This window comes from Ranitomeya variabilis, chromosome 1 (assembly GCF_051348905.1).
Source record: "Ranitomeya variabilis isolate aRanVar5 chromosome 1, aRanVar5.hap1, whole genome shotgun sequence".
Lineage (NCBI taxonomy): Eukaryota > Metazoa > Chordata > Amphibia > Anura > Dendrobatidae > Ranitomeya > Ranitomeya variabilis.
This window is the reverse complement of record NC_135232.1, coordinates 217,822,572-217,848,699: the sequence shown is the minus strand read 5'-3', so window position 1 is coordinate 217,848,699 and position 26,128 is coordinate 217,822,572. Positions and strand designations below refer to the sequence as shown.

Genomic DNA, 26,128 nt, shown 5'->3' with positions numbered 1-26,128 from the left:
CAGAAGTCTGCAAAACAAACCACTGAGAACCGCTGCAAACAAATGCAGTGCAACGGTCTGCAGCCTCTGAATCATTCGTGACAATAGGTGACCCCATTTTTTAAATTACACCTCTTAATGAAATCATCTAGGGGTGCAGTGATCATATTGACACCACATGAGTTTCAGAAAATTTTATACCATTGAGCAGTGAAAAAAAATATTACATTTTTACTACAACAAAGCTGTTTTAGCTGCAGATTTTACTTTCAAAAAGGGAAAAAGGTAAAAATGGCCACATAATTGTTACACAATTTTTCATGAATGAGGCAGTACCCCAAATGTGTCTGTATAGTACAGAGAAATATTTGACTGCTGTGGAACAAATTTTTGTAGAATAGTTTGCGGACTTCATATACAGAGCCCCTAAGTGCCAGAAGAGCAGAATCCCCCTTCAATTGACCCCAATTTATAAATTACACCCCTCTGGGAATTTTCTCTACAAGTTTATTGATGATTTTGACTCCATGGGTGTTTTGCAGCAATGAATGTTGCTAAGTGAAGATGCAAATCTGACAGTGTAGCACCCAGTACACTGCTGTGCCCATACATTGCAGCGCCCGTACATTGTTGTGCCAGTACATTTTTCCCAACTCGTACTTATGGAATTGTACACCCCGTAAATTAAGTGGGTTCTCCTCACTTCTTTAATGCCAAAGATGTGGGTGCACACTGTGGGACTCAGGAGGAGGGGGCATTTAACCCCTTTAGTGAACACCGTAACAAAATATTAAAAAATAAGGCAAAAAACTATGCTTTATCATCATACTGCCAAACAAAAAGTGGAATAAAACGAGATCAAAAAGTCAAATATAACTAAAAATAGTATATCTGAAAATGTCATCTTGTCCTGCAAAAAAGAAGCCACCATATAGCTCAATCAGTGGGAAAAGACAAAAAGTTATAGCTCTCAGAATATAGCAATGCAAAAATAATTTTTTCTATAAAATTATTTTTATTGTGTAAAAGCACCAAAACATAAAAATCTAATATATAAAGCTAAATGTGTGTATGTGTGTGTGTATGTATGTATGTCCGGGATTGGCATCTGAACCGTCGCAGCTACAGCCACAAAATTTTGCACAGTCACACGTCTGGACCCCGAGAGCGTCATAGGCTATGTTGTGAGGTGAAATTTTAACCCCGCGCTTTCCAATTCACCAAACAATTTTGCCCCTATCTACATAATGGGGAAAAAGTGAAAGGAAAAGTTTTGGAGGCGTCGCAGCTACAGGCACAAAATTTTGCACAGTCACACGTCTGGACCCTGAGAGCGTCAAAGCTATGTTGTGAGGTGAAATTTTAACCCCGCGCCTTCCAATTCACCAAACAATTTTGCCCCTATCTACATAATGGGGAAAAAATGAAAGGAAAAGTGTTGGAGGCAAATTAACAGCTGCCAGATGTGAACAAGGGGGACTTAAAGAATGACAGCGATGGCGCCAAAGAGTATATACTGTACAGTTGCTAAGGTGGGGCCCCAACATGGGATAATCACCACACCACCACGGGGATATGAACACACACACAAAATGCGCCACAAACTACCACGTGCTCGAACACATATACCACCCTCAGCGCACATTTCACCACACATACACCAACCTCGCCACATAAAAGTAGAAACACAAAAGTCGCCGCTCAAAACTCGCCACGCGCAAAACTCTCCACATGCAAAACTCGCCACACGTGCAAAACTCACCTCATGGAAAACTCGCCACACGCAAAACTTGCACACGCAGAAAAATTGCCACACGCAGAAAAATTGCCACATGCACAAAAGTTGCAACACATGCAAAAGTTGCCTCACACAAAACTTGCACATACTCAAAAGGCACCACACATAAAACTCGCCACGCGCAAAACTCGCCATGCGCAAAACTTGCTGCACACAACTTGCTACACTAACCTGTCACATGCAACTCGACACACAAAAAGTTGCTACACGCATGTTGCCACACAAAACTCATCTCACAAAAGTCCCTACATGCATGTCGCCACACGCAACTCAACACACACAACTTGACACATGAAACTCGCCCTAAAACACACAGAAGTCTGGTATTATCCTTCAAAAATAAAAATCTGATTAATAAGCAGACAAACTACAAGAGCAACAAATGTACCATATAGGAAATACGGCAGCTATTATGTGTATGTGTGAGCTAATATATACTGCCAGGGGGGAGGGCTTCCTGTTGGCTGGTGATTTATCAGGCTGCCAATAGCAACCAATCACAGCTCAGCTTCTATTTTGCTACAGTTAATTAACCTGAGCTCTGATTGGTTAATATAGGCAACAAAGACATTCTCAGTATAACAAAGCTAATATATGTTGTGAAATGCTTCTATTAGCTTAGTTTTTGCCTTTTAATAATTACATTTCTATCTGTTTTGTGGTTTTTGTGTGCAGAATAAATTTTTGTTAACACATTCTATTTTGCTAACAGCAGTCATTAACCCGGGCGAAGCCGGGTAGTACAGCTAGTAATTATATAAATGTGGTATCGCTGTAACCGTACTGATCGGAAGAATAAAGCTGCTTTATCAAATTTACCACACACAGTTCGGCATAAAAAATATATATATTCCTGAATTGCTGGTTTTTATTCATTCTGCCTCCCAAAAATCGGAATGCAAAGCAATCAAAAAATGTCATGTGCCCGGAAATGGTAATAATAAAACATCAACTTGTCCTGCAAAAAACAAGCCTTCACATGATTCTGTCGGCCAAAATAAGGAAAAATGAACACTATCAAAATATGGCACTGAAAAAAACCTGTTTTTATAAAAAGAAGTGTCTTTTTAGTGTGTGATAGCAGCCAAACATAAAAAAATATAAATCTGGTATTGCTGTAATCGCACCGACCCAAAGAATAAAGTTATCTAATCACTTATACTGCATCATTAATGGCATAAAAAATAAATAAAGCAAATTCTCTACCTGCTGTTGATTTTTTCATTCTGCCTTCCAAAGATGGCAGTAAGGCTCAGCTCACATTAATCCTGCGCTCTATGCTGAGCGTGTACATCAGGGTTAACATGTAAATCTTTGATGTGATTCAGACAGAACACCTGGAGGAAGATTCCCTGTAATAAGGCAGATGGAGGTACTGTGGACACCATCTGACGTGTGCAAACGAAAAAGTAAACAGCGTCCAATTCAGGGTGATGAATTTCCAAAGATAAAGTTTATTCTGCCATCACATAATGTTTCGACCTGTTAGGGTATGTTTCCACGGTAAGTAAACGCTGCTTGTTTGACGCTGCAGCGTCAAACAAGCAGCGTCCAGATGTTCCAGCATAGTGGAGGGGATTTTATGAAATCCCGTCTCCACTATGCGTGGAAACCCGCACGCGGCGGCCCTGCGACTCCGGACATGCTGCGCGTCTTTTCAGATCGCAGCATGTCCGTACACCTTGCGGGGACGCAGCGTCCCCGCAAGGCATATCACAGGGCCCTATGGCGAGGGGTGCGATGATCCCGGATGTGTACTGTACACATCCGGCATGATCGCGTCCCAGGAAGGGGGCGGGGCTTAGCGCCGAGCGCTGCGGCGATACCGCCGCCCCTCCGGCCCGTGGAGCCATACCCTTATAGATCTTTATCAAGCGCTTACTAAAGACTTATAACAGGTCGAAATGTTGTTATGTGATGGCGGAATAAACTATAAATATATATGAAGAAATTCATCACCCTGGAATGGACGCTGTTTGTTTTTTCGTATGCTGTTGACCCTCCAAGTTGGTTCATTAGAATACTGAACAAGCGTATGACTTAATCAGTCCTGTCAGCCATCCCCCTTTTTCGTCTGGATATCCTTGTGAACCTGTGATGACATGCATCTATCGGAAATGATGAAATCTATTATAAATCTGGATACGGATGAGACAGAAACCATTGCTACTTATATTGATAAAGACATATGATAGGTCGAAAATTTATGTGATGGCGAAATAAACTTTATCTTTGGAAATTCATCACCCTGGGTTGGACGCTGTTTGCTTTTTCGCATGCTATTGATCCTCCAAGTTGGTTCCTTGGAATACTGAATGAACGGCTGGCTTAATGAGTGCTGTCAGCCCCTTCCTTTTTCTTCTGGCCATCTGACCTATGATCCAGTGATGTCCATCTTTTGATGGACTTCTGAAAAGGACACTGCTGAACAGAGGCTAGATGGAGTCCAGAGTAACTCTGCTGCCTCATTATAGTGAATGGATCCTTTGGGGGTTTTATCTGGATCACATTACTGGATCTGGTTACTCAGAGATTTAGATGCAAACCCCTTTATAATTGCTCACCATAGAGCGCTGGATAAATGTGATTCAAAATGTAATGTAAAGTGTTCCCAACAAGAGCTTCATATCAATTCACAAAAACGTAAGTTCCTACTCAGGTCCGTCATCTGTTATTGGAAATATAGGGGCAGAGGCGTAGCTAGGGTTTTGGTCCAGGGGGGGCGAAGCTTCTGAGTGGGCCCCTAACCAGGTAACCTTGATTACAACTCGATGACGCCCCCTAATAGTGGAGGAGAACCTCAGCAGATGACCGCGCTGTTACTGAAGATAATCTCTATATAACGACCAACATGGAAATTACCGCCATATGGTCAGTGGTAGATAGTGATACTAGCCCTACAGAGCATATAACAGATCACAGCACAGTTACAGATAATCTCTTACCATTGACGTTCTTTATGATGGAGTCGTCACTTTTCCTGTCTTTTCCATCTGGCCCAGACCGACATGACAACTTCTTCCAGCTACAACTCGTCTGCAGAGAAACCAACAAAGACACGTTTCACTTCTCATATTCCAGCCCCATCACCATCTACTCCCAACCTGCACAAACCCCTCATCCCGCTGATACCCCAATACTGAGCCCCTGCTGCCGTATGTGTCCCTATTACTGCACCTGATACCCCAATACTGACCCGCTGCTGCATGTGTCCCTATTACTGCACCTGATATCCCAATACTGAGCCGCTGCTGCCGTATGTGTCCCTATTACTGCACCTGATACCCCAATACTGAGCCGCTGCTGCCATATGTGTCCCTATTACTCCACCTGATACCCCGATACTGAGCCGCTGCTGCCGTATGTGACCCTATTACTGCACCTACTCTGTGGTTCTCTGTACCCTCTAAATTCTAAAGCACCCCTCTATATTATAGTAATGCCGGGTGCAAGTGCCCTAGAAAACAGAGCCCACATTTTGCCCTTTTGAAAGTAATAATGCCCTCTGTGTGCCCCTTTGATAGTCACAGTAACCTGAGTTCCCCTATTACAATAAGTGCCCACTTTACATTTAACAATGTCCAGAGTCTCCCCCATGTACAGGTCCCCTATACACAGTATAATGCCCCCTAACTGTATAGTACCACCCACACAGTATACTGACCCCTTAGTAGCCTTCAAACTGTTTGATGGCCCCAACACTGTAATCTCCACACTGTATGATGGCCCCATAGATAACCTCCATATAGTATAATGTGCCAGATAGTCCTCAATATAGCACAAGGCAGCACCCCTATAGGCAGACCCTGTAGTTTAAAGCAGCACCCCCCATAGGCAGACCTGTAGTATAAGGCAGCACCCCCCCCCCAAAGGCAGATCCTGTAGAATAAGGCAGCACTCCCCCCATAGGCAGATACTGTACAATAAGGCAGCACTCCCCCCCCTATAGGCAGATACTGTACAATAAGGCAGCACTCCCCCCTATAGGCAGATACTGTACAATAAGGCAGCACTCCCCCCCTATAGGCAGATACTGTACAATAAGGCAGCACTCCCCCCCCCTATAGGCAGATACTGTACAATAAGGCAGCACTCCCCCCCCCTATAGGCAGATACTGTACAATAAGGCAGCACTCCCCCTTATAGGCAGATACTGTACAATAAGGCAGCACTCCCCCCCCATAGGCAGATACTGTACAATAAGGCAGCACTCCCCCCCATAGGCAGATACTGTACAATAAGGCAGCACTCCCCCCCTATAGGCAGATACTGTACAATAAGGCAGCACTCCCCCCCTATAGGCAGATACTGTACAATAAGGCAGCACTCCCCCCCCTATAGGCAGATACTGTACAATAAGGCAGCACTCCCCCTTATAGGCAGATACTGTACAATAAGGCAGCACTCCCCCCCATAGGCAGATACTGTACAATAAGGCAGCACTCCCCCCCATAGGCAGATACTGTACAATAAGGCAGCACTCCCCCCCCTATAGGCAGATACTGTACAATAAGGCAGCACTCCCCCCCTCTATAGGCAGATACTGTACAATAAGGCAGCACTCCCCCCCTTATAGGCAGATAATGTACAATAAGGCAGCACTCCCACCCCTTATAGGCAGATACTGTACAATAAGGCAGCACTCCCCCCCCTTATGGGGCAGATACTGTACAATAAGGCAGCACTCCCCCCCCCCTTATAGGCAGATACTGTACAATAAGGCAGCACTCCCCCCATAGGCAGATACTGTACAATAAGGCAGCACTCCCCCCCATAGGCAGATACTGTACAATAAGGCAGCACTCCCCCCCCCCTATAGGCAGATACTGTACAATAAGGCAGCACTCCCCCCCTCTATAGGCAGATACTGTACAATAAGGCAGCACTCCCCCCCTTATAGGCAGATAATGTACAATAAGGCAGCACTCCCCCCCTTATAGGCAGATACTGTACAATAAGGCAGCATTCCCCCCCCCCCCTTATAGGCAGATACTGTACAATAAGGCAGCCCCCATAAAAACACAGTAAATAAATACTCACCTCTCTAACTCCTTGTTCCAGCGGTGCTTCCTGCTCCTGCTCCCGCTCATCTGACAGCGGGCGCTGGGCGGTGACGTCATCGCGCCCGCTGTCAGACGGTGTGGGGGATGATGGGGCTGCGCTCCTTCCCTCATCACTGCGGTGAGCTGTATCGGCTAGATGCCGATACAGCTCGCAATGCGATGACTGGCGGAGGGCCTACTGCTGGCACCGGGCCCTCCCCCCGCCTGCTCAGGGGCCCCATAGCGGCAGAGCAAGGAGATCGATTCTCCCTGCTCTGCCGCAGATGCAGCTACAGTGGCGTAGCTCCCGGTGGGCCCCCTCAGAGCGCGGGGCCCGAGGCGATGGCCCCCTCTGCCCCCCCCTAGCTACGCTACTGTATAGGGGGCTTCCATGTTACTGGTAGTACTGGAAAAGTGAAATGGCTCCTTGCCCTCCTAAAGAAATTCAGCAAATTATGCACTCCCAAATTCAAATGTTTCTCTCCCTTCTGAGCCTCAGTGTGCATAAGCCACGTCTACATGTTTGGCATTTCTGTAGCGATGAGAGCCCTTCCAATTTACTGGTGCGTGTCTCCAGAAGCACGAGCTGGGCACTACAAAGTACTGGGCACTGCAATGTACTGCTGACTACAATGTTCTGGGCACTACAATGGCAGTTTGCAATTTTCCTTCAGCAACATCCACTGCTGCTTGTTTCTGGAAAACGCCAATGAAGTCAAAATCATCACACCTGCAGATAAATTACCAAAGGGGTATAATTTACTAAATGGGGTCACTTAATGGGAGATTCTGCTCTTCCAGCATGTAGAGGCTCCGTATATGGAGTCCACAAACTATTCTGGGAAAATCTGCACTCCAGGAGGCAAATAGTGCTCCGTCCCTACCAAGTCTCGTAGTGTGGCTAAGCAGTATTGTACAGCCACATATGGGATATTTCTACATATAGCAAAAATTGTGGGACAAATTTTGGTGCCATTTTTACCCATTTCCCTTGGTGAAAATGTAAAATCTGGGGCTAAAACAAAATTTTGGTGGTAAAAATTTAATTATTTTTTCATCACTGCTCAATTGTATAAAATTCTGTGACAAACCTCTGGTGTCAATATGATCACTGCGTCCCTGGATGAATTAATTGAGAGGTGTAGTTTGTAAAATGTGGTCACTTATGGGAGTATTTCCTTTTCTGGCACCTCAGGGGCCCTCCCAGTGGGTCATGGCACCAGCAAACCATAAAAGTAAAATCTGCACTATAATATGGTGCTCCTTCCCTTCTGAGCTTTGCACTGTGCCTGAAAACTATTTCCTGATTTCATATAGAATATTGGCGTACTAAGGAGACATCTTTACAACAAACTGAGGTCCATTTTTTCTTATGAGCCCTTAGAAAAATTAAAAACTTTAGTCTAAAACAACATTTTAGTGTTAAAAATGTAATTATTCTTTCTCCACCACCAATTATATAAAATTCTCCGAGGCACATGTGGTGTCAATATAATCAATGCACCCCTAGATGAATTTATTGGGGGGTGTAGTTTGTAAAATGAGGTCACTTATGAGGAGTTTCTGCTATTCTGGCACCTCTGGGGCTATGTCAATGTAACATGGCACCCTCAAACCCAGTCCAAAAAAATCTGAACTGCAATCTGGTGCTTTTTCCTTGCTGAGGTTTACACTGTGCCTCAAAAGTAGTTTTCCCCCACATATGGGACATCTGTGTACTCAGAAGCAATTGCACAACAAATTTTGTGGTCCATTGTCTCCTGCTATACTTGTGAAAATGATAAAATTTGGGGTTAAAACAACATTTTTGTGGGAAAATTATACATTTTTTCATTTTCACAGATCATCGTTGTAAAATTGTGTGAAGCACCTGTGGATTCAAAGTGCTCACCACACATCTAGACTACATTCCGTGAGGGGTCTAGTTTCCAAACTGGCATCACATGTGGGGGGTTTCCACTGTTTAGTCACATCAGAGGCTCTTCAAACGTGACATGCCAACCACAGACCATTCCATCAAAGTCTATGTTCCAAAACATCAGTCTTTCCTTTCTGAGCCCTGCTGTGCATCCAAACAGTACTTTTCCTTCAAATATGGGAGATCTGCATACTCAGGAGAAATTTCCCAACACATTTTGGGTTCCATTTTCTCCTGTTACCCTTGTGAAAATATAAAAATTGGAGCTAAAAGATCATTTTTGTGGGAAAAAAATATATTTTTTCATTTTCACAGATCGACATACACAGGAAATAAAAATTGAGCAGTGCATTTTCTCTTGATACCCTTGGGAAAATGCAAAATTTGGGGCTAAAATAACATTTTTGTGGAAAAAATGTTAATTTTTTTGGCTTTACGTTATGAACGTCTGTGAAGCACCTGGGTGTCCAAGGTGCTCACCAAATATCTAGATTCATTCCTTGAGAGGTCTAGTTTCCAAAATGGCATCACCTGTGGTGAATTTCCACTGTTTAGGCACATCAAGGGCTCTCCAAACGCAACATGACATCCACTAATGATTCTAGTCAAGTTTTCGGGAGAAATTGAAGAACAAATTTTGGGGTCCATTTTCTCCAGTTGCCCTTGTGAAAATAACAAATTTTGGGCTAAAAACACATTTTTGTTGAAAAAATTAGATTTTTTATTTTCACTGCTCAATATTATAAATTTTGGTGAAGCGTCTGTGGGTTTAAGGTGCTCACCACACATTCCTTGAAGGGTCTACTTTCCAAAATGGGGTCACTTGTGGGGGTTTCCACTATTTAGTCCCATCAAGAGCTCTCCAAATGCTATGTCCAAAGGTATCGGCGTGCTCAGGAGAAATTGGCCAACAAATTTTGGAGTCCATTTCATCCTATTACCATTGTAAGAATAAAAAAATTGGGGGCTAAAGTAAAATTTTTGTGAAAAAAAAGGTAAAATTTTAATTTCTTCTTTCCACATTCCATTAATTCCTGTGAAGCATCGGAAGAGTTAATAAACATCTTCAATGTGGTTTTGAGCAACTTGAGGGGTGCAGTTTTTAGATTGGTGTCACTTTTAGGTATTTTCTGTCATGTAGGTCCCTCAAAGTCACTTCAAATGTGATATGGTCCCTAAAAAAAATTGGTAAATTTTGTCGGAAAAATTAGAAACCGCTGGTCATCTTTTAACCCTTTTAACTTCCTAACCCCAAAAAATTTTTTTGCAAAAATTGTGCTAATGTAAAGTAGACATGTGGGAAATGTTATCTATTAGCTATTTTGCTGAACATAACTGGTTTGAGGGCATAAAAAGCCAAAAAATCATCATGATGACTGTTATTTCTGTGCAGTGCAAGTGCAAGGATTCAATAAGCATAAGAAACGAAAATGGGAGTAACATGGAATCTGCAAGAAGGCCTGTCCCTCATTGTGAAGATGTGCCTGTACCTGTGTTTACCATAAATAACAGTCATCATGATGATTTTTTGGCTCTCTCCACACCATTGGAACACCAAATTTGAAGCTTTTTCTTTGTCCTTTGCTCCATTTTTGTAATAATTCGATACATGCTTTGCACACTATGTGTGGTGCCCAAAACTTGTCTTGGTCCCCAAGCATAACCCCAAAATAGGCAAAATACACTTTTTTTACGAAGTCTGTTATGTTTCTTCTATGTTTTGGCAGTGTGTATTCACCACAAATGTAACAGAATGAGTCTGGATCGTTAAGACAACTTCTTCTTGATGAGTTCATGCTTTTCACTGGAAAACAGACAACAATATAAAGTTAGTGCAAAAATCAAGCTATGAACAAACTTTTAGAACACTAATTAACACAAAACTATATTGAGAACTGCTCAGTTCAAGTACTAATCCAAAGAAATTAATGAGATGATGTGTCGCTTTAACCAACAAGTGCTATAAATAAGATACCAAAAATCTCAAAAACTTGAGCCAATCTGGCAAAACTGATGACATATTCAGAATCAGCACCCCAAAAATACCCTAAATTCGAAGAAATATCTTTGGCACCAAAAATGCTGTTGACCAGTGATATAACCTCTTTTTCTCATCTTTCAGGATACATCGGGGGCTTATCTACAGCATTCCAGAATGCTGTAGATAAGCCCCTGATGCTGGTGGGCTTAGCTCATCTTCGATTTTGGGGGGTGACAGGTTCCCATTAAGGACCACAAATATGGATACATGCACACCCATGTATTCACTGATGGTGTGCACATGTCAAGTTTTTCACATGGACCATGCGTCCATGTGAAAAACACGCAGATGTCCTTTTTTTCCCGTCAGCATAGAGGAAATGCATGCAGCACACATGCGCACTGATGACACACGGATGTCATCTGTGTGACCCGAACCCAAATGAAAAGCTCCGGCGACTGGGAAAAGCAGTACAGTTAGCACATTTCCCAGGTCCCGGGTGCTGACTGCAACTCTCATCATTCCGATGATGCTGATGATAGTTGTAGTCAGCACATGAAATAAATAAATTTAAAAAAGCGTGAGATCCCTCTTATATTTTAAAACCAGCACAGATAAAACAGACAGCTGCAGTCTTCTGTTATCAGGCTTCGATGGTCCATGGTTACTAGCCCGTCCCCAGCCAAAAAAAATAGAAGCACATCACAATAGATGCACCAGTTCTGGCGTTTTACCTGACTTAGCCCGATTGCCTTGGTGCAATGGCAATCGGGGAAATATATGGGTTTGATGACAGCTGTGGTTTGTCAAAAATCACAGCTGCCATCAAGCCCTGGGGTTAGTAATGTAGAGATATCAGCCAGACACCCCCATTACTAACCCCTTAGTCAAAATAAATTAACACACACAGAAAAGTCCTTTAATTGTAAAAAGCATGCACTGACAACTATCCTCTTTTACCCATTTATTACAAAAAAATAAAAGTAATCCATAGGGGTCTATTGTAAATTCATAATAAGGAGGTCCCACAACAATCCATGACTCTGCTACATCCGGAGATTTACCATGGCCGCTGGAACACACTGAGAGTGGTGTGAGAACCTGGCTGCAGTGACAAGGGATGACGTCACTAATGTTATCATAGATCACAGCCGGCAGTTGTCACCGTCACCTTTGTGTGATCCGCCAGCTGTGAACTGCTTTAACCTTCCTAACGTCACTGCTCGCAGCCTGAAATAGTTCTCACGCTATGAGCACTGACCTCAGTAAGGTTAAAGCAATATCCATGGCCCATTCCCAGCATGTTAATATCAGCCCACATATGTCTGCTTAGGCATTGCTGGTTATTAAAAATAGGGTGGCTCCCACGTAATTTTTTTAGGGTTCCCCTTTTTAAAAATATGTAAAGGCTAGGCAGACAGCTGCAAGCTGTTATTAATAGGCTAGGAAGTGGCCGTGGATGTTGGCCCCTTCTCAGAATAATAACATTAGCTCAGAGCTGTCAGCTTTCCCTTAGCTGGTTATTAAAAATAAGGCGGGGAACCCACACCATTTTTTTATTTATTTTTGTGCTAAATGCCGGTGCAGAAAATTGCACACACACTGCACTGATTATATATCTCACTGACAAACTACTATCTATATTCTCTAACTTTGCATATTTAACACCTAAGCATGTGTCATTCCTATTCTGCATTCTATTCCAGTATGTGTCACACTGAGTGCACACGGAGAGCACATGGATGGCACACGAACACGGATACATGGATGGCACATGGATGTTGCACACAGACACATGGACACGGACTACAGATCTCACCAGTAATGGTTTTTCCATTACTGGAAACACCAGGATGTGTGAAGTGGGCTAAAGCAAGAGGAATAAATAATATCATTCTCCTATGCATCAATCCATCTATATGTACAGAGGACAGAATTTTCCTTTGTTTCTATATTTACCAGTCTCTTTGTCAGAATAACCATGAAACATTTTTTTTGTTAATGCAGAAATGCTTGCATAGGGAATTTTAGCAAACCACAATTTCCTGGAAACAAATCCCAGGAAAATAATATTGTGCTTTTTTAACTCAGTGTTCATATCCAGTATAAATACAACACTATCTGGGAATAAACTGTGTAAGTATTAGAAAAAGAATATTATGGCTGAAAAACATAATGCAGCCTGTTAAAGATAACCTGCCATATTAAAAGTGCTGTCCGATCCATGGGCATAATGTTATAGAAATGGAGCAGCTGAGCAGATTGAAACGTACATTGATATGAAAATATTCAGTATAACTTATTTATTTAGTTTTCTGCTAATTTTGGGCTTAGGTGTCCAGTAGGCAGTCCTACTCAGTAATTGACAGCCTTAGGACTCTATCCGTGTTTTTCATGGTGTGATGCAGTGACCCATGTTGCAGCTAGGGGGCGTTGTGTGGGCTCCTCAGGATACGTATGGAGGCGTAACTGGGTTTGAGAAACAGTGTCCTGCCTGATTGTAAATGGCCGTATGTGTCGCAGAGGGAGTCTGCGCTGTAAGCCAGTATTGTTGTTCTGGGACTTGCAGTTCCATAAGAGTTGTTTGTGTAGCTTTAAAGGGAGGCTTACAGGGTTAGTCGGAGAGCTGGGCGGGTCTGATTAACCACACACACCTCGCACCTATGGGAGTGGTTACAATTATATAATGTGACTATGGTGTGGTCACAGGAGAGAGTGTGTAATGTCCTGGAAGGTCTATGTGATGGAAGGTCCCAGGTGGGGACGGACTTCCTGAGGAGCACATGGTGAGTGTTGTGAATTCCGTTCTCGGACTCCCTCCTGTGGTCAGGAATGGTACTTTGGTTGGTTCTGCTCTTGGACTCCCTCTGGTGGCTTCGAGCGGAACTGCTGGTCACTGAGGTTGGCTTTATCAGCTGCTCTCGTTTATTGCTATGCTTGCTTCCCTATTTAACGCCACTCAGATCGTTACTTCTTGCCAGCTGTCAATGTTTCAGTATTGGTTCAGATCTCTCTTTGACTTCTCTGAGGACCTGTCTACTCCAGCAGAAGCTAAGTCTTTGCTAGTTCATTTGTTGTTACTGCTTCCTGAATATATTTCTTAGTACTGCTAATTTCTAGTCCAGCTTGCTATCATGATATTCCCTTGCTAGCTGGTAGCTCTGGGGGTGCAGAGTGGCACCTCCACACCGTGAGTCGGTGTGGGGAGTCTTTTTGCTTACTCTGCGTGGTTTTTTGTAGTCTTTTGTGCTGACCGCATAGTTCCCTTTTCTATCCTCTGACTATTTAGTGGTATCTGGCCTCCTTTGCTAAAACCTGTTTCATTCCTGTGTTTGTGACTTTCCTCTTAACTCACAGTCAATATATGTGAGGGTCTGCCTTTGCCTTTGGGGAATTTCTCTGAGGCAAGGAAAGGCTTCTATTTCTATCTTTAGGTGTAGTTAGCTCTTAGGCTGTGAAGAGGCGTCTAGGGAGAGTTAGGTACGCTCCACGGCTATTTCTAGTGTGTGTGATAGGAGTAGGGTTTGCGGTCAGCAGAGTTCCCACTTCCCAGAGCTAGTCCCGATTTTGAGTTTACTCATCAGGTCATTCCGGGTGCTCCTAACCACCAGGTCCATAACAGGTGAGGCCTTGGACCTAGTGGTCTAAGTGTTGGAAGATCCTGGGAGTAGGATTTCCTGAATAGCACATCCTGTGTTGGAAGATCCTGGGAGTAGGACTTCCTGAATAGGTTGCGGCATTTGCAGATGATATTCTGTTGGCAGTAACTAACCCCAAACAGGTCCTATACTCCCTTATACGAGAGTTGGAAGATGTGGGAGGCTTGTTGGGCTATAATATTAACTGGGATAAAACAGGTGATGATGCTGGGTGGCCCCTCCATACCTTTATGGGTATCAAGGTTCCCGTGTCAGTTTACTACTGGCTCATTAAAATATTTGGGAATACAGGTGACAAGACACCCAGACAAATTATACAAAAACAATATTAATTCATATCTCAAAAACTTAAAATCCACCTTAGCCAAATGGAAGGATTTTAGCTTGTCATACCTAGGCAGAGCCAATTTAATTAAAATGACAGAATTTCCACTCCTTCTATACATCTTCCATACTCTCCCAATTTATTTAGCTCCTAAAGAAGAGAAACAGATCAATTATCTATACCGCTCATTTATCTGGGAGGGAAAAAAGCCCCATATAGCCCTTAAATTACTCCAACAGTTAAGAGGAAATGGGGGGGATAAACTTTCCTGATATTAGACACTATAACCTAGCATCCCTATTCCGGCTGGTGGTGGACTGGCTGGGAGGGACGTCTTGTTACGCCCAATATGACTTGGGGTGCTGTCTCACCCCGGGGCTTGCTCTCCCTGCCCTCTTAGACATCTTTTATACTGAATTGCCGGCTGAAGTAAGACAACCCATTCTGATCTCTACATGGAAGGCATGGCAGAAGATGCGCCGACAGTTCCGGCTCTCTCCCTGGGTGTCTCTCCTCCTTCCACTCGTTGTAACCCTCACTTTCAAAATGGACAGTCCCATCCCATCTTCTATCAATGGTACTCTCAGGGTATAACATCTATTAAACACCTAGTCCACCTTGAGGAACGACGTATATACTCAATAGAGTTGCAATATAAATACCCCACCACCATATTCCCACCCTTCCAATACCTACAATGTAAAAGTTATGTAACAAAAATACTAGCACATCTTCCTGAGCACGAGTGGAGACCATACCTGCTTAGATGGTTCACTAAATCTAATTCCTCGTCTGGCCAAATAGCCACCAACTACAAATTTATCTATGTAGCCCTGGATTATGTGCAATCCCAATTTCTGCTAACAAAATGGCAAATCGAGGACACCAGCTTGTCCTGCAACACCATTCTGAAAGCTCTAGATCAAGCCTATAAATTCCTCCCCTCAGCTCGTTTCCTGGAAATGAGACTGAAAATCTGTCATAGATCCTACCTAAGTCCGCAAAAGGATCATAGAATTGGGCTGTACACAACCTCCAAATGTTTCAAATGCCACTCCCGAGGCCACCTTGTTCCATTGCCTGTGGGCATGCCCAGTCATCAGACCATTTTGGGAGAAAGTACGACGATTCACCATCACACATCTGACAAACTTTGAACATGACAAACCTGTATAGGCCATTTTGGGATATTTAAAACCAGATAAATACACTTGCTCTCCAGGGGCCCGTAAACTATTACATTTAGTGGCGGCAGCAGGTACTATGGCCATTCTGCAGACATGGATCCACGACCAGGCTCCTCCTTTCAAGATCTTTATAGAAAAACTGTCGTTTCTGCTTCAGACGGATTGGTTTGAGGCCTCCTTGCATAAAGAGGGAAGAGTGCAGTCGTTCTTTTTAGAAACTTGGGAAAGCTTCATCTCTCTGCTTCCACAACGTATCCAAGATGACATTAAAACTTGTTTTCAGCCAACAGTCTGGTATCAAGAGCAACTACTATTATGGGAAGTACCTATATAGTGATATCTCTGGGGGAACCGCTGCACGGAGTCACTTCTGGCTGTGAGGGGTCTACTTCGGTGTCTTTGGGTCCTGAGCTTTAAGTTAAGCACCCATGTTGGGTGTCCGATAGGCAAAAAATGTACCTGTTTCTGACATACTTTTTTCCCCCTCTTTCCCGGTTTTTGTTTTGGCTTATTCTCCTGTGAACCAATGCAATTTCTGGAATAGATGTTTTGACATACTATATATGCCTCAGGTAAAGTTTGCATTGATGTATGTATGTAAGGAAAAAATCTTTGTATTCAATAAGAGGGTTAAAAAAGAAAAAAAAAGTATGTAAATAATTGAAAAGAAGCCACTGTCAATTCAAATTGCTGTTACTAGCCCCGCTCCTATAAAAAAAAATAAATGAATAACTGTTAAAGAAAAAGGAACACATTTTAACCCCATTCTGACGTCGGACGGGATAGTACATCCGATGTCAGATACCCCGATTTGAGGTGGGCTCCGGCGGTGAGCCCACCTCAATGCCGCCACATGTCAGCTGTTTTCAACAGCTGACATGTGCCTGCAATAGGCGCAGGCGGAATCGCGTTCCGCCCACTCCTATTAACTAGTTAAATGCCGCTGTCAAACTCTGACAGCGGCATTTAACGCACGCTTCCAGCCATCAGGCCGGAAATACGCGCACCGCTGACCCTGTCACATGATCGGGGGTCAGCGGTGTGTCGGCATGACAACCAGAGGTCTCCTTGAGACCTCTATGGTTGTTGTTGCCAGATTGCTATGAGCGCCACCCTGTGGTCGGCGCTCATAGCAATGCTGTAATTCTACTACATAGGGGCGATCTGAGCATCACCTCTATGTAGCAGAGGCAATCAAGTTATGGCAGCTTCTAGCCTCCCATGAAAGCTATTGGAGCATGCCAAAAGTAAAAAAAAGTTTAAAAATATGAAAAAAATAAAAAAAACATAAAAGTTCAAATCACCCCCCTTTTGCCCTATTCAAAATGAAACAATAAAAATAAAATCAAACCTACACATATTTGGTATCGCCGCGTTCAGAATCGCCTGATCTATCAATAAAAAAAAGGATTAACCTGATCGCTAAACAGCGTGGTGAGAAAAAAAATCGAAACGCCAGAATTACATTTTTTTGGTCGCCGCGACATTGCATTAAAATGCAATAAGGGGCTATCAAAAGATCATATCTGCACCAAAATGGTATCATTAAAAACGCCAGCTCGGCACGCAAAAATAAGCCTTCACCCAACCACTGATCACGAAAAATGGAGACACTACGGGTATCGGAAAATGGCGCAATTTTTTTTTTTTTTTAGCAAAGTTTGGAATTTTTTTTCATTTTTCACCACATAGATAAAACGTAACCTAGATATGTTTGGTGTCTATGAACTCGTAATGACCTGGAGAATCGCAATGGCAGGTCAGTTTTAGCATTTATTGAACCTAGCAAAAAAGACAAACAAAAAGTAAGTGTGGGATTACAATTTTTTTTCTAATTTCACCACACTTGAATTTTTTGGTCCCGTTTTTGAGTACACGACATGCTAAAACCAATGGTGTTGTTCAAAAGTACAACTCGTCCCGCAAATAATAAGTCCTCACATGGCCAAATTGACGGAAAAATAAAACAGATGGCTCTGGGAAGGAGGGGAGCGAAAAACGAAAAACGAAAAAAAAGCTCCGGTCATATAGGGCTTAAAATGAATTTGTCATTTGTGGTCAACCAAAAGATGCAAGACATAAACACGTATTTCCTTTCTTTGGCCACCAATATTGCCTGATGTCAGCAAAAAAATGGAAAAAGAAGTATAAAAATAACATGGAATTAATCTCAATGTTTAAGAAAAAAAAGATTAGTCACCCCAAGAGGAATAGACCTGCTGCGGTCTGGAGAGACGCGCCGCATGTCCGTCTCTGGACACATATTGGGACTACAATTCTTGAACTGCCATCCATTATGCTGTAACATCTGGACGCTGCACAAGTACACAACGTCCAATCCACAGCGTTTACTGACCGAGCAGACACGAACACCAAGTGGTGAAAATATAAAACTTTTCCTAAAAATATTACTAACGTAATAAATGAACCTAAGAACGGGACCCCACTCTGCCACTCCGCCCCACCCGTGACGGGCACGTGCCTGCAATGATGCCGCGTGCTCCCACGTTGGATGTAACTTTGGGAAGGACACGCAGGCAGAGCGCACACCGCTAGGGGGCGGAGCTACAGCACTGATGGGCGGGGTCTTCGCGGACGATCCATTTCCTGTCCAGGAAGGTGGAACTGTGGAGCCAGACGGGAGGCTGCGGTGCGGCGGGGTGCAGGGCTGATGTGAACCCCCCACAGCTGGAGGAGGCTATGACGGCAGAGGAGCCGCTGACTGGGCAGGTATGTGGGGTCTCTGCTGTGCTGTCATCACTGATGGGGACGCTGCAGATGTTGTGCAGAGTTCCTGCCCGGATGTGTCACAATCTTCTTTGTGCTGATCCCGATCCCAGCATCCACAGAGCTGTGTACACGCAGGACCGTGTGTGTGGACTCTTTGTTCAGTGGGGGACGAGGGCTGCTCTCGGGGTCCTGGCTATGGTGGTCTATTTATACAGGGGTACCAGCCTTGGTCTATGTTCAGACTTTGGGGGCAGTTGTGTTAAGTGTGTGCATTTTGGGCTAAACCTCACTTTTGCCCTTGAGTTTCAGTAAATATGTTTCGCTGTTTGCCTTCTATAGTGTCTGTTTCTGGCTGCGGAATGGGTTAATTCTCCAGTGAGCTCCTGCCGACGGTCTGACTGGGAGTGTGGTACTCTTCTGGCTTTTTCTGACCTTATGGATGAGGTGGGGGGAAAGTCCTCACCCTCTTATAAAGGGTCACTCTCGGGCTCACAACAGCAGATATCAGCGCAGCTGCTGCAGATCTGGTTCCATCCACTGACAGCAAGCAGGAGTCAGACAATAAACTCCAACATTTTGTAATGGGGGTTTTCTGGGATTCTGAGACCCTTGGCCAAGATCAGGGACTGTTATAAAATAAGGACACGAATGTCTCCCTGCTGCGGAGTGCCCAGCTGGTTATACAGTAATTATGTGCGGGCAGTGATGGCTTCAGTAGTGACTGCATGTGATGTGCGGCCAGCGATTGGCTGCAGAGGTTCCGTGACTGCTGGATTCAGCAATGTCGCTTAGGAGTGGTCAGATTTAAAATAAGGTTCTATACTTTCAATACTCTTGGTTGTTTTTCTGGCTGCAGTTTTGTTTAAAAAAAACAAACCACAATCTGTGATTTTCTGCAATGCTGGACATCACTTCAACATGGCTGCAGCCAATCTGTGAGCTCCGTGGCCCCGAGTGACTCCTGCTGTGTGCTCGGGCAGAGCTCAGTGATGTCAGCACTGTGGCAGAGACTCGGCGCTAGATCTGGGGAGGATGTGTAGAACAAACTGAAGCAAAGAGACGGGAGTTTTCCAAAACCGGAAACTTTCTTAAAATACAGAAAAACATCCTTTACACTGTGTTCCAAATTATTATGCAAATAATATTTCCTCATATTTTCTCTAAATTACCTCTCTGAATTGCAGTCATTGTTATTTTCCAGTCATCTACTATTCTAGTATAATTGCAATGTTTTGGAACAGACTGCCTATGAAAACAGTATCTTTTAAAAAATAAATAAATAAATAAACACTCAAAATGCATGTTCCAAATTATTATGCACAGCAGAGTTTTCAACCTTTTTTTTTTATTTTGAACAAAAAAATGGTCAGTTGTGAAGTTATAAGCATTATCAGCTTATTACAAAATGAAATCAAACAGTTTTCAAGTGAAAACTTTATTCTAGGTGATGTTACATTTGCACATAGGACCCCTTGTCCGAAAGAAGCTTCTGAACTCTCTTGTCCATTGAATTTGTCAGTTTTTGGATGATTTCTGCTTCAGTTGTTTTGCATGTGGACAGAATTCCCTCCCAGAGCTGTTGCTTAGATGTGAACTGCCTCCCGCCATCATGGACACTCCTTTTGATGATGCTCCAGAGGTTCTCAATGGGGTTGAGGTCAGGGGAAGATGGTGGCCACACCATAAGTTTGTCCTCTTTTATGCCCATAGCAGCCAGAGATGCAGATGTGTTTTTTGCAGCATGAGTCGGTGCATTATCATGCATGAAAATGATCTTGCTGCGGAAAGCACGGTTCTTCCACTTGAACCATGGCAGGAAGTGTTGCTTTACAAACTCCACATAGATTATGGAGTTCATCTTTACCCCTTCAGGAATCATAAAGGGGCCGACAATCTCTCTCCCCATGATTTCAGCCCAAAACATTACTCCACCTCCTCCTTGTTGGCGCCTTAGTCGTGTTTTCATGGGGTGTCCATCAACCAGCCATCCTCCACTCCATCCATTTGGACCATCGAGCGTTGCACGGCACTCATCGGTGAACAAAACAGTTTGGAAGTCAGTCTACATGTATCGTTTGGCCACTGGAGCCGTTTCTGCTTGTGTGCAGTGGATAGAGGTGGTCGACAGGATGGCTTACGCACCTCTGAAGGACCCTGCATCTTGTTGTTCTGGGGATGTTGGAGGCACCAGCAGCTTCAAAAACTTGTCTGCTGCTATGACAAGGCATTTTTGCAGCTGCTCTTTTAACCTTACGCAATTGCCTGTTGGAAAGAGGCCTCAATTTTTCCTTATCAGCACGCACACGTGTGTGCTGGGAATCGGCTACATACTTCTTGATTGTGCGATGATCACGAAAAAGTGTCTTGGCAATGTTGATTGTAGTCATGCCTTGACCTAAATACTCCACAATTTGTTGCTTCTCAGCAGCCCACACATCCTTTTTCTTTCCCATTTTGGCAAAAAAATGTAGGCTGCTTAATAATGTGGAACAGCCTTCTTAAGTAGTCTTGCCTTTATTTGAACACACCTGCCAAACTAATTTGCACAGGTATCTGCAATTGCTTTCAGTGATATAAAGAGCCCTGACACATCACCATCAATGAGTTTAAATGACAAACAAAAAAATTCTAACCTTTTCACTCCTAAACTCTTTGTGCATAATAATTTGGAACACTGTGTAAAAGCAATCTGTCACAAGGTTTCTGCTTCCCATTCTAAGGACAGAGACCCTGATTCCAACAGTGTCACTGGGCCTCTTGGCGTAGTTTTGTTAATCATTTTTATCTGCTGCAGCTCTGCTAGTCTTCTCAGGTCTGTCTAATCCCACGTGCACCATTGACTGGCAGCTTTCTGCCTGCACTTGTCATGATGGAGAGACCACGATCAATAATATCAATGACTCCATAGCAAGAGCTTCTGACCGAGGACTAGCAGATCTGCAGCAGATAGGTTATGATAAAACCCTGACTTATCAGAAGGCTAGAGGAACAGGCTGGCCATGTAACGGTATTGCTGCACTTGTCTTTGACATCGCTACGTGTGCATGTAAATAGATTGGGAGGTGAAATCCTGCTGACAGTTTTTCTTTAAGTCTACATAACCTTTGATTATACAGTGATCGCGTCCTGGTTACATACACAACCATGTCTGTGTTTATTTTCTACAATCTATCTCTATGGACAGGACACCGGAGCCGAAAGCTGCTCTTTCTTCTGGACAATGAATACACAAGGGCATACAATGACAGATACCTGTGTGCTGTCTGCTAAGCCACAGAGAGAGAGGGCTCCGTTGGTAAATCTCTGGGCACGGCCACCATGGGTGCAAGTGCTTTTACTTTCACTTTATTGGTGATCTGCATGTATGTAGAGGACTCCCCGTACCCACGATCAAGGAATATTATAAAGTAAAGAAACACCCATTAGTTATTAAAGCCCTCTGGTCCTGCAGCGATTCTGCCCAGTACGTTTTTGGCCTCTGGTAATTTGTATGAACTGGTGCTGCTGAGGTCAGTGATTTCTCAAATCTATGAGAATTCTCTATCGGCGTGATCAAGTGACCAGATTTTCGATATTCCTACCCCTCTCCCCAGTCACATTCCGACTAGACTGTTTGCAGCCTCACTCAATTCAGCAAGACCACCCCATCTATGTGACGAGGAATATGCATATCACATATTAGCAGGCACAGGACCGCCAGCACTGGGGGACTCACAAGTCTGCAGGCACATGGTGTCTGCGGATTCGTGGTTTGTCTGGACAGCGTCTAATGATTTCAGGTACAATGCCTCAGTGTTTTTTTGTTTTTTCTTCAGAAGACTGGTGTAAAACACTTTTAAAAGTTGCAAAATTTTTGTAGAACTTGAAGGTGATTTAAACATTTTGCAACTTTTTGGCAGTTTGAAGCTCCTCTACCAAATTGGGTGGTGCTGTGGGGTATGACTTGGTTCCCTACCTGTCAATTTTAGTTAAAGTGCTGGCTATTCTTAAGCCGGATATATTACATTTGGGCAAGGCGTGTGCCATTAATAAGAGATGCCGAATTCATTTTTTTAAATTGCAGAATATGTACCGTGTGTGTGTGTGATTATTTATATATATATATCCTCACAGCGGAAAAAGTTTAAAGAAAACATAGACTACATTCTGTAACATAGTGGCAGGTCCCTATTTCTCACCCCATGGGGGGGGGGGGTCTTGTGAAATATTAATAAGAATGGATGACCCATAGTTGGTGAATTTGCCATTTAGTTCTAATTTCTTATTGTTTTTTTAAAGGGCTCGACATTCGCAAAGACATGAAGCTAAACGAGAGGAACTTGGTGTATTACGCCACCTGCAACTCGCCAGTAGACAAAAGTGGCTTCCTGTACAAGAAGGGTGATCGCAACACCTCGTACCACAGACGATGGTTTGTGCTGAAGGGTAACATGCTCTTTTACTATGACCATCAGGAAAGCAAAGAACCTGTGGGAGCTATTATACTGGAAGGCTGCAGGGTGGAACTGTGCGAGTCTACAGAGGAGTATGCCTTTGCCATTCGGTTTGGTTATTCCAAATCCCGCGCCTATATTCTTGCTGCGGATAGCCATGCTACCATGGAGTCCTGGGTAAAGGCTCTTTCAAGGGCAAACTTTGAATACATCAGACTTGTGGTGAAAGAACTTCAACAGCAACTCATGGAAATGCGTAAAGGCCAACCCTCTTCTAGTGGGACAACTACTTCCACCGATACAAGTCCTAGTGCCCCCTTACCAGCCTGTCCTAGTGCCCCCTTGCCAGCCTTGCCTTGCATTCAGGATAGGCCAGTTATTAAGGACAATGGCTGTGCTCCGTGGAGTACCAGCTTGGCTGAATTGCCAAATGGCTTTGCCTATAACAATGGGCCACACTACAAAGATGCAACATGGCTGATGGAAGGAGACTCGGTAAACCAAGGCCACCACCAGCCCTTGGCATCGGATCAATCTCAACGAGTTGGTGAAAATGAACAATATGCCTTTAATGAGGTTGCTGAAGACCGGTACAGTTTTACAAAACTTCATGATTTCTTTGGGGAAGAAATTAAACAACTCCGAGCACAGTGGACTAAAAGTTTCCATGAAGATTCAACACATGGTGTGGAAGATTCGGAGTAATCGCTGGATCCATCACTATTATAATATAACCGTCTTAAAAGCTTCTCTAGGAATCGAAAAACAGGGCTGCTTTCTTCCAAAAAAAGGGCACCATGCCAGTCTTCCAGTTGTGTGTCATGCTGTAGCTCAGCACCAGTCATCTCAACAGAGCTGAGCTGCAGTACCAGAGACAACCTGGGGACAGGTGTGGTGCTGCTTCTGGAGGAAACCTGTTTTCTAATCCTTTACAGAGCAGTTATGTTTCCTGCTGCAAATCTTTTTAGCGTGCAAAATATCCATCTGAACTGCAGACATTAATAAGATCTGCATTATTGAAGCACAACTCTTCTCAGTTTTGGTTTTCACAATATTGCCAAGAACAAGGCGGAGATTCTAAACAAGGATTTTATAGTTAAAATATTGCTTTTAAAGTTGTGGAACTCTGTTACTCTTTTTAGCACATGGATCTTTTCTATCTTATTATCACGCTGTAACCGATTGTTTACTATTATACTTATACGTTATATCAGGGTTGGACAAAGTCCAGGAGCCAGGTATCCGGTGCACCCAGAAATTTGCCTCTGGCACTTACCTTTTATTGGTTGTTTTTCTATTGATGTCAGTGGAAGTCATTATTTTATGGTTGCAATCATGCAGGTCATTAAACTACAGTAAATGACCTTTTTTTTTTTTTTATATATGTATTTATTCTAGCCCCAATTTCATGCTGGTATGGTTGTGGCAGTGACTTGTGTAGCTCCAGGTACTACAGATACTAATCCAAGGGTTTTACATCCATAAGGCCTGACATTTTGAAATATATATATATATATATACACACACAGTTAGGTCCATATATATTTGGACAGAGACAACATTTTTCTAATTTTGGTTATAGACATTACCACAATGAATTTTAAACAAAACAATTCAGATGCAGTTGAAGTTCAGACTTTCAGCTTTCATTTGAGGGTATCCACAATAAAATTGGATGAAGGGTTTAGGAGTTTCAGCTCCTTAACATGTGCGACCCTGTTTTTAAAGGGACCAAAAGTAATTGGACAATTGACTCCAAGGCTATTTCATGAACAGGTGTGGGCAATCCCTTCGTTATGTCATTCTCAATTAAGCAGATAAAAGGCCTGGAGTTGATTTGAGGTGTGGTGCTTGCATTTGGAAGGTTTTGCTGTGAAGTAAACATGCGGTCAAAGGAGCTCTCCATGCAAGTGAAACAAGCCATCCTTAAGCTGCAAAAACAGAAAAAAACAAGCCGAGAAATTGCTACAATATTAGGAGTGGCAAAATCTACAGTTTGGTACATCCTGAGAAAGAAAGAAAGCACTGGTGAACTCATCAATGCAAAAAGACCTGGGCGTCCACGGAAGACAACAGTGGTGGAGGATAGAAGAATAATCTCCATGGTGAAGAGAAACCCCTTCACAACAGCCAACCAAGTGACCAACACTCTCCAGCAGGTAGGCGTATCAATATCCAAATCTACCATAAAGAGAAGACTGCATGAAAGTAAATATAGAGGGTTCACTGCACGGTGCAAGCCACTCATAAGCATCAAGAATAAAAAGGATAGACTGGACTTTGCTATAAAACATCTAAAAAAGCCAGCACAGTTCTGGAAGAACATTCTTTGGACAGATGAAACCAAGATCAACCTCTACCAGAATGATGGAAATAGAAATGTATGGCAAAGGCGTGGTACAGCTCATGATCCAAAGCATACCACATCATCTGTAAAACACGGCGGAGGCAGTGTGATGGCTTGGTCATGCATGGCTGCCAGTGGCACTGGGTCACTAGTGTTTATTGATGATGTGACACAGGACAGAAGCAGCCAAATGAATTCTGAGGTATTCAGAGCCACACTGTGTGCTCAGATCCAGCCAAATGCAGCCAAACTGATTGGTCGTCGTTTCATACTATAGATGGACAATGACCCAAAACATGAAGCCAAAGCAACCCAGGAGTTAATTAAATCAAAGAAGTGGAATATTCTTGAATGGCCAAGTCAGTCACCTGATCTCAACCCAAGTGAGCATGCATTTCACTTGTTAAAGACTACATTTCAGACAGAAAGGCCCACAAACAAACAGCAACTGAAAACCACCGCAGTGAAGGCCTGGCAGAGCATCAAAAAGGAGGAAACACAGCGTCTGGTGATGTCCATGAGTTCAAGACTTCAGGCAGTCATTGCCAGCCAAGGGTTTTCAACCAAGTACTAAAAATGAACATTTTATTTAAAATTATTGAATCTGTCCAATTACTTTTGGTCCTTTTAAAAACAGGGTGGCACATGCATGTTAAGGAGCTGAACCTCCTAAACCCTTCATCCAATTTTAATGTGGATACCCTCAAATGAAAGCTGAAAGTCTGAACT

General features: G+C 43.3%; 1 protein-coding gene across 3 annotated transcripts in view; it reads left to right on the top strand.

The window, feature by feature from the left end:
- Positions 1-24,415, top strand: part of PHETA1 (PH domain containing endocytic trafficking adaptor 1) — a 75,201-nt gene extending 50,786 nt beyond the window's left edge. For 2 of the 3 annotated variants that reach the window (XM_077292584.1, XM_077292586.1), the window contains one exon: positions 22,898-24,415. In XM_077292584.1, coding sequence (XP_077148699.1) covers positions 22,918-23,757 — 840 coding nt within the window. In that variant the 5' untranslated portion in view covers positions 22,898-22,917 and the 3' untranslated portion in view covers positions 23,758-24,415. Of the gene's footprint in view, positions 1-18,433; positions 18,620-22,897 lie in introns of those variants that run through there. The other variant, XM_077292583.1, reaches the window with a different exon arrangement.
- Positions 24,416-26,128: the final 1,713 nt, after the last annotated feature.